The sequence below is a fragment of the Rhea pennata genome, chromosome 2 (assembly GCF_028389875.1).
Source record: "Rhea pennata isolate bPtePen1 chromosome 2, bPtePen1.pri, whole genome shotgun sequence".
Classification (NCBI taxonomy): Eukaryota; Metazoa; Chordata; class Aves; order Rheiformes; family Rheidae; genus Rhea; species Rhea pennata.
Window position 1 is genome coordinate 11235840 of NC_084664.1, and position 13780 is coordinate 11249619.

A 13780-nucleotide genomic window follows, 5' to 3' on the forward strand; every position below is an offset into this window, starting at 1 on the left:
GAAAAGATTCACAAATGGCTTCATGCACATTTATACCTCATAGATCTTACTGGCTTAATAAGGTGTATTTAGAGGAATAATTTATACAAATGGACATTTTATTTAATGCATCAGTATGAGGAAAAAAAATAATAGTCAACAAGAGCTTGGTTTTCATTGATATTTTGGATTAAAAAAAAGTACCTGAATGTAGGAATAGCAGCAGGTGGCATAAAGGATGCCAGGATAATCAACGGAATCGTGCAACGATCATCCTAGGATAAAAAGTCCTGCTTTATTATGTGCACGTACAGACGCATACATACATGCAAAGTTAACGAGTACTGAAAAAAGTACAATTACATTATCTCAAATTTAGAAGATTTCCCTTTTTTCCTCGTAAGAAACAGAACTGAAATAAGCTTATAATGGTATCTGGCATGCAATATGAAAATGCTGATTTATATTCTTGAAGGACTCTTATCAACAATCTTAACTTTCAGCTTTCTGACAAACTGTCAGAGCAACTACCATGAATTATCTATGGTTCCATTACATTAAGAACTATTGCAAAAGAAATAACTGTTCAAGCTTACACATATCCTTGTAGTGGCTAGTATTTAATTGCACAACCATTACACCATCTATCTATCTCCTCCAAGTAAATTAATATCCATTCCAATCGGAAATATATATATATATATATATATATATATATATATATATATATATATATATAAAGACTCTGAAGAAAATGAGTTTATATAACAGTGGTAATGTAAAAATGCACTACAAGTTGTTACAACACATCATAAGGTATAGATCATGACAGTCCCACTAGGACTATATGCAAACCAATCTATGAGAAAGACTCTTAGGAAGTAGTCTTTCTGTTTGTACTATATCCATGAACACAATCAAAATTATTACCTATTTGGACATTCGAAGAGCTAAGACCTTTTTAAAGATGATTTTTAAAAGAACATTTAAATACATACATACATACAGCTTTTCTGAAAAGGAAACTCCTGGCTCAATTTTAGGAACTAAGCCTCTGATGACAGAGATCCAAGCTGATTACTCTTTGTGTGAAAATATCAAAGAGATTGGTTGCTAAAGCTGAATATCTTGTCTGCTCAACAAACCTATGAGAAGTTACTTCCTTTACCAAAAAGGCTTTGGCATGGCTTTCACAATTTCCAAATGCTCTAGGGTATATCCATGCTGCAGAATATAGCAATGAACTCCTTTTAATGCTAGATTAAACTAAAACTAGCTTGAATGATGTTGTAATCAGACAGCATAATTCAGCAGACTTCGGCATAAAAGGCAATAACTAGAAGTCCTCCTAAAGGCAGTACACATTGAAGCACATACTATTAGTCACAGGCAAAACATAACATCTTGAAGATGAACACTAGAACAATTAAACAGATCAAAGGGACTAAAATTATGAAAATTACTGATATTAACTAAGTGCATATTTCGAATACAAACAATAAGTGCACCAAAACATTTAGAGAATATAATCAAATTAATAAAAAATAATCACAAGTAAATGAAAAAGAAGCCTCAGTTTCTTCAGCTGTCTTGACAGCAGTAGCTGAAGAGAAACTGGATCATAGTAACAAGTAACTGTGTTGAAGAAGAGGAGGAGGAAACAATGCATATTTTCAGTTACTGATTTTCAAGATATTCCAAAAACATTCCAAAGGATGGATTCCTTTGAAGACACTGCAAGAAGATCTATTTGTTGCATTAAAAAAGTCTGTGTTGACTATTTAAATAATGGTTGATTGGTCAGACCTTGAAATTAGAGAATGGCTTTTACCTGTTTGTGGAATTCCAAGAAACTTGCCATTTTTATAGATCATAGTAACAACAATAAAAAAGAAAGAATACTTAATTTCATGAAAACAGATTCAAGACGAACACAAAGATATCTGAAAGAAATATTAAATCATTACAAGAAAATATAAGTTTAAATTTATGTTCTCCTTACCTTAAATACTTTGAAATATTCAGGAAGTACAGAAGCAAATTTTCTGATGGCATAATCTTTGGCATCTTCATTGTGATCTAGTGCTTTGTGAATACTTCTCCAAAGAATTACAGTTATCTCCAACAAACTTGCCATGGAGGCCATATCATTTATTGACAACACATTATTCAGTGTCTGAAATACAAACACTTAGATCATATTACCCTTTGTATTTTAAAATATAAATGTAGGTTAAAATAAGGTTTAAAAGAATGAAAATCCATGTATTCACTGCAAAATGGTGTTGGATTTGTTGTAGAACATGAACTCTTACTTATTCTTAACGCATATATAGCTCCTGTGATTTTGTTATGTTTTAACAAAAAAAAATCATTTTAATTATGATTTACATTTCTTCTAGCTTACTCTAGCTACTTAATTAAATTACCATCATCACAGAGCATGGAAATGCCATGATGGTTGTTTTCCCCTTTGAAATCCAGAAATGCCTAAGTGCTTTCCTTATGATTTCTGGCTTATCATTAACTACCTACCTCTCAAAATATGTGTCACAGAGAAAGTTACTAGGACTTATCATAAAGTAGACTTTCTTACACTTATGTTCTCCTTTTCATTTTCATCGTCATCATTATGAAAACTTTCTTTCGTTGCTTTCTGGATGCAGGCATTCAAGCAGCGCCGAATAGTTAGCATCAGTTTAGCTACATTTAAATATAATAAGAATTATATATTTATTGTTCATTCAGAATGTTATTAGCAAGTGCTTCTACATGTAATGCTAGCAAGTCATTCTGAAAAGTGGGCAAGAGAACCAGTTGCAGCCAGCAAAAAAAGATACAAAATTTCCCAGTAAAAAAGATAGGGAAGTTATGAAGCAGAAATGGCTAAATCACCGTCAAGTCTATAATTTCATTGCTAAGAAAATCCACAGATTAAAAAACAACAGTAGCAAAAAACTTACAGACAAATCAGGATCAGAGAAACTTCCCACATTCATCTGATATAGCTATTAATTTAACGAATATTCAAAATACATCTCAGTTGTAAATTCTAATTATTTAATCGAAGATGCCTAACCCTTACACTCCTTAGTGAGGAGCTCACCCTTAGATAAATGTGAAAAGGTTATGCCACCTCTAGTGAAAATATTACTAGCTGAAATACATTAGCACACAGTACTTCAAAACTACTTAACATAGGTAATGAGGACTGGAGAAGAGGCAACAGCTTGGGCTTCATACCCAGGCCAATTCATGCTAATTGCTTTGTATTTATGGTATCAGAACTCGTTGGAAATAAAAGTGTCCAGTTTACTTGGTTCAACAGCACTCTTTTCCAAACGGTGATTATACTCTCTGTGGTACATACTGTTGTCACTGAAAGTCTCAAAAGCTTTCAATGGAGAGGATGGCTTTTTAGTCTTCATTGAAAAAGTCTAGAACTTAAATCACTAGGATTCATTACTAGTGTCAGGAATTTCAAAAAGAACTTATTTTATATTAAAAAAAAAGATCTAGTGACAATGTCCTATTGCGAGCACTGTTGCAGAAAAACTAAAAAACAATCACATGGTGTATAAATGGCATTTCCAGAGACTGATAATGTTTTGTACTTTACCTATATTGGTGGGGGCAGTATACTCATAAGCATATTGATAAAACTTTCTAGCTGCTGCTGAATTCATCTGGATTAGAGTAACACAACGTTCACACCATACATCCTCAGGCTGGTTAATGGGGAAGAAGGAGTTGAACAGGAGATTCACTATACGCCGTGACACAGGCCGTGAATCAACTTCAAGACGAGTCAGAAGATGCTCCATGGGGCAGATTTTCCAGAACTTTTTAAAGTGAGAAGAAATTAAAGGGGTTGGAGGAGATTAAAAATAAAAGGGGGGGGGGGAGAAATCCCAATGTTTTAATAGTGTTTCCTGCATCAAAATTAATTTGCAACATATATATCTACCAGAATAGCATATGCATTTCTGTAGCCTAAAGCTTGTTTGTATTTTACTATATATGCAGACAATAATACTAACAGATCAACTCATGACTGTAGATGCTGGTCCGTTAAACCATATCTGTATCAGCAAACTGCAGTAACTTTTTGCTATTATAATCACAAATGGTGAAGAGTTAAACCTGAGTACATGAAGAACTGCAGAGTACCTGTAAAGTTACAGACTAATGTTGAAATGGACATTAAAAAAATAAGGAAATTATAAAAATGACATATAATCATATTATTAAGGAAAGATATTTGAGAAGTATTTTTCTAAATAAATAGCAGTATCAGAACAATATAATAGAAATCACAATAAGACTTCAAAGACCCACACTTCCAGAACAAGTTATCAAATGATACATCTCTTATCAATTAATACACAGGAACAATACAGAATATGAGTACAAGGTTCAGTGTCACAGTGATACTTCTGCCATTCCACCAACGTTTTACCAATAGAGGAACACCTGGCCTTAGAGCCTTCTAAAACTGAAACTTCAGAAAAAAGCTTTCTTTCAGAGTACCACCACACATCTGTAATTCTGGACCCCTCCTCTGGGTTACTATTGTACTAAATGATTCTATTTTAAGAAAAGAACATTTATTTTTGTATTTTTCCCCCTTTTCCCAAATAGTCTTAAAAACACCATCTTTATAAATTGAGAATATGCTCTACTTAAACAGGATTCATAAGAAAATCAAAGATCTTTACCTGACCTGTGAGAAACCCAACAGTAAAAGAGCAGGTAAAAGCCAGAAAGACACCTGTCGTTTCACAGGTGTTCTGTGGAGACAAACACCAAACCCGAAGACAGCTAGTGGAAAGATTTTCATTAAGGTGTAAGAAACGTTCTAGGAAGGAGGTACATCACTTGGTCCATTCAAACAAGTAAATTTACGTACTTTTCCCATTCTTTCAAACTAGTGCCTAACAATCTCTCCATAAAGATGAAGAGGCCTCTGAAATGAATGCTATGAGGTGAAACACAGTTATGCTACTGGATAGAAAGATCTGGAAGTAAGAGGAACATACAGGGTTCTTCCAGGAGAAACTGAGGAGGTCCCAAAATGAGTATAGCTTCAGCCATACTAAGTCAAGGAGGATCATTAGGGATGTGCATTGCCTTATGACATAAAGAACCTTAGAAGAAAGAAAACAGAAAGGGATAATTCAAAGTTCCTCCACTATGGCAACAGGACTGTTTCTCACAGGCACCATGGGAAAAAAGCTGCCTGGAAAACCTCCAACATTCTGTATTAAGTTGTGGAAGATTAACTAGAGAACTTCACCCTGAAGCTCCAGCTGAGTCTTTCATACTGAAGCAGTCAACATCGTTTGCTCAAATAGTTGCCAAACTCAGATGGTGGATCATTACACATGGATTTGATTCTAGATGGATCATCTTCCCCAAATTAACTGCTTTCCTATAGATCAGAGCAGACCTTACATGCTCTTGTTTGTTAGCGAAAAGCAGTTGTGGTTTTATCAGATGACAGAATACTTCCAGAGACTTTTTTTTTGAATGTGGAAAATATGTTTCTTACACAAAGCCTCTGAGCACCAGTATGTTGATAAGGTTTCCTGACATGAGACTAAAGATCCTTTGTTGTGAGGTTGTTAAAGTGAGTTCTTAGTCCAAACAGTGAAGGAACTTTTACTACCCTTTGAGACAGAATCAAGTAATTAAATGATGTTCTTCTGTAACCTCCTGTTAATACTGAGGAAATGACAATATCAAAATGAGAATAGTCAGATCATGCAGCAAACAGGAAATCTCAAAAAGCATACAGTCTACACCTAATGCTCATAAAATATTCTTATGCAGACTGTAAATTGAACAACATAACCAGAAATGGCATGTCTTCATGCCATTACATCATGCACGACTTAAGTCATGCTACAGAAATATGTTCCGCCCTTCGGTCAGAAGAGATGCTATTGTCTTAAAGACAGTGAATTTAGGCATGTTCCAAAGAATACCAAAACTGACGTCAGGGCAAGAGCAGATTTATCTTAACTCACCCTGAGAGTATTTGCTATGTTGTTTTAACCATTGAAAAGTTGAGCTCCAATAACCATATGAAACAATGAACTAACTGTCTGATCAAAGGTACTGCTGTACATCTTTATTCTCAGGAGAACTGCAAACATTAACAGGACATTACTGGTGACTTTTAGTGCTGACAATATGGAAGATAATACCTTGTTCTTGTAGGGTTTGTCTCCATTTCACATTTTCTATGGACAGGTCTATCAGTGTATTCAGTTACTTATTATGGAAGTATAAAACCTGCTGCTGCGTTATAGAAATCCTTATCCTGAACTATTGTGCAAGAAGCTGAAAGACTGGGGAATTTAGAAGGCACTGATGGAAGGTCTAATCTCAATATAATGTCTTGGAGATACTATCATCAAAGATAAGATTCACATATTTGGCAAGCAAGTAACTTGTGTTAGGGACATATGTGTTCTTGGGCACTGCAGGCTTTAAAACCTGTCAAATGAAGCATATATTCAAAGCTTCATTTCCCCCTAAAAAAAACTGATACATACCTGCGAGTTCATAGTGTTTGTGCCTAGCACAAGATAACATGTTCTAAAAAGCAGGCTTAGCAAAATACAAAACCAAGACTGAAAAACATAAAATTGAAATTAGTAAACCATTAACAACGCAGAGTAGGGGAAGAAGCCAAAAGCACTATAATGCTATGGCTGGATAGTATCTCCCAAACTATGGGTCCACCACAGAATACAGAAAGTTTTTTTTTTAAATATAGAAAAATTTACTACAAAAAGAAACCAAATCCTCACACTACATATATTATTTTTACTGTTTGTCTTTTGTAGGTAAGTACATAAAGATGTTAAGCTTTTTACAAGGTGAGAAAGAGAATGCTGACCTGAGCTACCCATCTGAAAGAAAGGATGGCTGTACCACTTGCTCTGCCCTTCCATAGCCACAAGAGGGCAAGGAAGATGGGAACACACTGAGATGAAAAGTTATATCGAGTTGCGTAGTTGTGATAACCAGCACTCACTGGATAAAGGCACTAAGTAGAGAGAAATGCTAGACCTAATCCAAATCATAACAATCCCAAATCAGGAAAAAATATGGAGGAAAGGAATAGAAGAATGTATTTGACTCAACTAGAAAGCAAACTTTCCAAACTCTCTATAAAAATCTCTGCCTTAATAATACCAATTCCTATTGGTAACTCCTTTGAGAAACAACTATGAAAAGGCTGCAAGCTCATCATGACACCAGGACCAGTCACAATTTTTAAAGATTTTCTGTGGACACCATGTCAGTAGAATTTATGAAATTACTAGAAAGAAGTACTCCCATGCTTCTACCTACCTTTGGAACCTCCCCAGCCCCCTAAAAAGCTTTAAAACAAACAGAAATGACTAAGAATATTTCAAAAGTCAAAAAAACCCCATCATTTAAATATATAAAGATGAGAAAATTTGAAATTAAAATTACTACTACATTAAACATGTATGTTTTCTATTCAGATTACTGCAGTAATTCAAGATGTATTTCAAAAATATAATACTTTAGTTTTAATCTCCTGCTTGTTACTTATCAAGTTTCATTTATCCTACCTTAGCAGCCTTGGTAGCCTTAATTTTCAGTAGCATATCAACAAAAGCCACTCGCACTTTCTCAGAATTGTCATGGAGACTGTGTTTAGCTGCTGGTAGGAGTTCTTCCAGTAATGGGTGACTTAATTTGTTGTCCAAAATTATTGGTAGACACTGCAAGAAAAAAAAAAACTAAATAAAAATATCAAAAGAGTAATTTACAAAAAGATGTAGCTAAAATTGTTGAACTGGACCATGGCACTTCTAGGATTAAATTAAGCAGAGGTATGCACTGCTTGCATACTTTTCCTGTAAGAAGTACTAAGGTGACTCAAAATTTCTGGTGAATTGTGTCCCTTTGAGATGAAACAGCTTCAATGCTACACTGAGGCAGTGGTCTTGCCTCCTATCTGAGGGCACAGAGTCAAGTAGGTTTTGTGGCAGCAAATACCAGCTCCCTAAACCATGTTTATTTCAAATGAAATATTAGTCTTATTAAAAAAAAAAAAAAAGTTACTCTTAATCCAGCTCTGTTTGTTTATCCAGTATAGACCCGAAACAGCTCTAGTGGAGCAAGTGAGGAATAACATGAGGACAGCACCAGCTTAAGGCCAGACTGACACATACACAGAGGTTATATAGGAACACAGCTCAGGGAGTTCACTTTTCTTTCTAAGACACTATTTATTTACCAGATACTAGAAAGTCATAGATGAAATAATCCTAACATGGACAAAGGCCTGGAGAATGTTTTTTCCAGAGACACAATCTGCAAGTGTGTCATTCAGACCTCAGAAACATACAGTGGAGTACAAAAGCATAATGTAAGCTTGCAAGTCTACTTAAACTAGTGACATAGAAATACAGTGAGATCCATCTGCACAAATTTTCAAATCTAAGTATAACTTCTTATAGCTAAAATGATTAAATTATCAGCAATTTATCAGTAAACAAGTATGGGAATAGAAATGCAATGTGGCTGGGAATCACAAGTAGAATAGTTGCCACTGTAAAGGGTATTCGTTCATATATATGTACAGTATATACACAGTGTGTGTGTGTGTGTATGTGGGGGGAAAACTTTATCGCACAAATAATTTTGCAGGTTAAGTCATTTCCTTGACTTAAGGTAGTCTGTATGAGAAACCCATTCTTCAAGTAAAATGCAAAAAGTGACAACCATGATTTTAAATTTAGAAAAAAGATTTACTTTAAAAACAGAGCAGCGAACATCAGCAGATGATATATCATATGCAAGGTCTACAATTAGCTTTTTTAAAAGATCAGCAAGAATTGTTGGGGGAATCATCTCCCAGTATTTGGATGTTATCTGACTAACTCCAAGTATCCCTGTAGAGCGGACAACTGGATGAGGATCTTCTAAGAGATTCTAAAACAAACAGGAAAAGAACAATGTGAGTATAGGTGCTATTGTGACTCCATCAGTACTTAACAATAAACTATCATGAACAAATAGCATTCCCTTTTAAGCATTATGCAAAATGTGATATTATGAAAGAAGTGTAATACTATTTCGCCAAGGTATTTTATTATAGAGTAAGTTATAAAATTTAAAACAATATTTTCCAAGATTTTTGGTATTTTTGAAATTTGGGTTTTTAAAATAGCATTTTTTTTCCCAAAACGATCACCTTACAGTAAGTATTGCACCTATGAGTTTATAAAGAGTATCTAGATTTCTATTTACATATGACACTATTTATATGCAATAATATTAAGAATTTGAAATTCATTTATCTGACATTTATATTTACAAGGCTACACTGAGGATTTCCCCAAAATTTTGTTAAGAAAATATTATATCCATACTCTAGACTGGTAAATATTTAGATTTTTATTTCCATTATACTTCACTTCAGAAACATGTAGTAACAGAGCACTAAACTTGCATTGAATGCTTATAAATTAAAGGTAAAACTCTGTTCACCAACCCTGGGTAAATAAGGATCAAGATCTGTATCTCATAGCATCTAGCCTTTCAGAAGAGTCCTTCATTCACAACTTAATAAAAACCAGTTCCAAATATTTCCTTTTCAGAGGTGAAAATGGTGCAATGTCATCTGATGTCAATGTTTCCAGTACTAAATTAATCTAAAATATTTGCCTCTTTTTGTATTTTCCATATCCTATGTCTGTATTTCCCTATCTATACTACCCTTAAACTCCACGAATTTTACTGCAGCAACAGCTTATTTTTGACTTAGCTTTACTAAAAGTTTCTATTTTTAACATGCTCATTAAAACTTACAAAAAGTTCTTCAAACTGTTTCTGAATTTCATTGTCCATCTCTTCAGTGTTAAAATGGGGATCACGAATAGGAAAAGCATCAACAAACAAAAATGCTGCATTTGATCGAACTTCTGAGTTTCTGGCCTGTCATAATGGAGGGAAAAAAACTTTTCAGTAAGTACAGACTTTTATTATCAAAAAGCATATCTAGCAAATAATGTTCTCCAAATACTTTTGGCAAGGTAAGATTTTTAATAAATTTGTTAAAAAAGTAAGTTTTTGAAAGTATGGAGAAGTTACAGTAACATGTCTTTTTATGCACCCTAAATTTCTGCCTATTCAGTAAAAACTAGGTTATTAGTAAAATTAGCTCTTAAAGCACATTGTGTAAATCAGTCAGAGGAATATTGCCTTCTATAACTGAATAAGTTAAAAGCAACTGGTCACCAGACATGCATAATCATTCGCATTAATCACTAAAGCTCCCCTTCAGAATAAAGGAATTTTGAATTCAAGCAAATTCACTAACAAGTTTATATATAGACAAGCAATTTATTTGATAAACTCAGATCTATAAAGAAAATAGTATTTAGAGACTAAATACCAGCAAGTCTGGTAAATAACTAATCCAACATAAACATATTCAGTTCTACATCTATGCACATGCGTAATAGGACTGTTTTCTAGGCTCAAAGCAGCTCACCAAGTATCTCAGGTAAGTCTCAAACCCCAGACATCTAATCATTTATAACAGTTTTCAATGTACTACACTATTCATTTTCCTGGCTGTGGAGTCCCAAATAGAAAAGAAAAATAACAATAATTTTTTAAGAAATGTATTTATGCACTCAACCGGTGAAAAGTAATTGGCCCTGTAAACACAATAAGGAATAGCAAACAGATAGCAGGCAAAGAAATGAAAGACAAAAAAGAAAGAAAAAAAAAGAAAAAAAGAAACTTAAGCTATCTCAGGGAGAAACCTGAAATCTAACCTACGACTACCCTATACTTATGGAAGACCTTCAGCAGTGCAATGATAAGAGCATATGCTCACTTCTTCTGGAAAGAAGAGAGAAAGAGAAAAAAAAAGTGCGCGCACACACACATAAATGTAATCTAAATAAAAGCAAGCAAATGTGAGTTTAATCTCAATGACAAGGTAAGAGACAGTTCATAGAAGCTCACAATTATTCTAATAATTCAATTTTCTTCTTCCCATGTCATAGGAATAACTCAGATCAAAGTCAGGGAAAAGAAAGATTACACTAAAACCCACAAATATTTATAATAAAAAAATGGCACATAAAAACACAAAACAAATGAGCAACCATTAATTTAGTTGAAATTTGTTTTGTATGTTCCTTCCAGCCTGAATCCTCGTATGGGGGTAACATCTCTGGGTTGAATGAAAAATACATCACAATTTTTCTACCCAACAAATTTAATAGACTTTACTTGCCTGTATAATATTAAATTTAGAATTACTATCTATAAATTCATTGGTTAGGAATTTGTGAATTTCACTTGATCTATCGTGGATAATGTAAACAGTTAACAATTAGAAAGTTATGAATCTTAATAAATCCTACAAAAATGAATAAAATGTTTTAACTTGGAGTTTATGTATATTGAGAAATTAATGCAGAACAAGCCAATATATGAATCTAGAGAGAAACAACTCTTCTGCACTAGTATTTCTCGTGAAAATTAATTCCTTTAAAATATGTTTTTGTTCGATAACTTTGACCTTGTCTACCAGTGACATTCTAGAAAGTTAGTTTTGATAAACTTCACAATTGCCTTACACTGAATTCCCTTAAGCTTGTTTTAATTCTGAATTGTGTACCCACATTTTAAATTCTTACCTTTAACTAATTGGAATTTATCACAAATGTCTTTGCATATTCAGGCTTTTATTACAGAGTAAGTATCCTCTCAGTTAGAGTCAAATTCCCTCAGGACTTTAGGATCACATTCTATTTTATTCCACTAACTTGCACACAGAAGGGGAGCCTTCAGCTATTTAAATGGCTAATGATTCTTTAGCTTTATGCTTGTACTATCCTGTAGAACTTTCAGAATTTTTTAATACAAATATTTATTTAAAAGAGCTTTATTTTAAGTTCCATCAGGCCTTACAGTCCTGAAATTCACTAAAAATACTATATTTCTACAGAAAAAATAATTAAAAAAAAATTAGTGACTTTTCTCAACATCTTTAATTCTTGAAAGTGGTTCTTGATCTTTTGAGCTTGATAATAAATAGCTTAATCACTAGTTATCTCACAATAATCATATTTTATATTTATATAGTTTCTTATATTAACAACCAAGCACTGCATCAACTCTCTGCTACGCTTCTACCTGTACTTTCCATAATAAAGATACAAATAAAGCTAAAAAAGTTACATAAGAGCTTATATAACAAATGCTTATAAAGTTATATGACAGCTTATAAAATATTTGTAAGCAAAAGTCACGAAGCTTATACAATATAAAGTATTTGCCAAAATCAGTTTATGAAGAAAGAGAAGTAGGCATTACAAATAAGTATTCTCAGCTTAAAGATTTCAGAGATATTATAAGGTAGATAGTCCAAAACAGAAAATCAGAGAATTTCTTTGTTCTTACAACTGAAGTATTTCCCCATTTTTGCAAAAAAGAAGGGTAAAGAAGCCCTTCTACAATTTCCCTACTGTTAGGCAGACAGTCTTCTAGAACAAGATTTGTTCTTCACTATATTGAGTTGAGGGTTTGTATGCTAGCTAAGTTAGGAGAAAACTGGTTATCTAAAATTAAACTGAGATTTCAGGTCTAAGAGAGGATTCCATACCAGTAGGGATAACTATAAGTTTCCCATCTTAGTTCTGTATCTTAAAGTACTTGAGTCACAGAAATAGTCCTCTTAAAAGGCAAACAGTTCAACAGTAATATATGAAAAAGGAAAACTAACTCTCTATACAAAAGTCATATAGTTTATTTTTGGATATACCACTGATTTGCTAAGTCTGTCACATGTTTCTTTTTGAAGATCTCAAATATTTTACTGAATCATTTGGAATGCAAAATTTCCCTTGCACTGAATCATTACATGACTCATATAATTGCTACATTCAATTTTTTACAACCCTGCCTGTACCGCTCTGAATCTCTGTTCACAAGAATTGGCCTATTTTGCTATATTTAAAAAAATTCTCCATGACTTATTCAACATGCCTGTTAACTTCAAAGCTTAAAGTACTTAACTCCCCAGACATAAGCTGTCAAGGTGGGGGGGGGAGAGGAGAAAAACATCCTAAAATTCAGATGGGCCTCTGATATGTGTTCTAATGATGGAACCATTAGTAATGTTGAAGTTATGAATAGCAGCTGTTAAAAATGTGAACCACTTCTGGAATCTGGATTTTCTCCCAGTGTTTTCCTGCAAATCAACCAACGATTAACCTTTTTCTCCAGCCCAAACTTTTCAGTACACATCTCCAAACAAATCTATGCAATTTATGAAGGTTTGACAGAATGTTCTTCTGCAGTACTTTGATTCTGGGCATTGGGAAGTGAACTACTAGCTTCTTTTGTGGACAGCCAGTCCCTTAAGAATGGAATGCCGTGTTTTGCTAACCACTCTGAAATCTTTCTTAAAGACATTAGACAAATTGCCTATGGTACCAAAATCAATTTAGAAGTTTCTTCTTTTTAAAAACAGAAGTTTAGAAATAAAAGACAGACATGCTTTGTAGCCATTAATCTTTTTGCATTGAGAACGTTAGTTTTAGCCAGAAGGATCCTTGCTTATTTAATTATAAGGGGTGCGATCCAATCCTTAATGTAAGAACTCTGCCTCAGCTAATCTCTGCAACAAACAAAATACTGGTCTAGAGACAAATCTATTCATCTTCGCCCTTCTGTTATAGGTTTCAGTTCAACCCAAATCTCTCTCAACTCCTTCCTGTAACCCATA

General features: G+C 33.6%; 1 protein-coding gene across 1 annotated transcript in view; it reads right to left on the minus strand.

The window, feature by feature from the left end:
* NCAPG2 (non-SMC condensin II complex subunit G2) overlaps positions 1 to 13780 on the minus strand; it is a 48852-nt gene that overhangs the window by 16417 nt on the left and 18655 nt on the right. Inside the window, exons 10-16 of the mRNA XM_062567670.1 lie at positions 9841 to 9966; positions 8782 to 8961; positions 7593 to 7745; positions 3599 to 3821; positions 2576 to 2682; positions 1982 to 2155; positions 184 to 254 (exon numbers count right to left, since the gene is read on the minus strand). Of these exons, the coding sequence (XP_062423654.1) occupies positions 184 to 254; positions 1982 to 2155; positions 2576 to 2682; positions 3599 to 3821; positions 7593 to 7745; positions 8782 to 8961; positions 9841 to 9966 (1034 nt within the window). The remainder of the gene's footprint in view (positions 1 to 183; positions 255 to 1981; positions 2156 to 2575; positions 2683 to 3598; positions 3822 to 7592; positions 7746 to 8781; positions 8962 to 9840; positions 9967 to 13780) is intronic.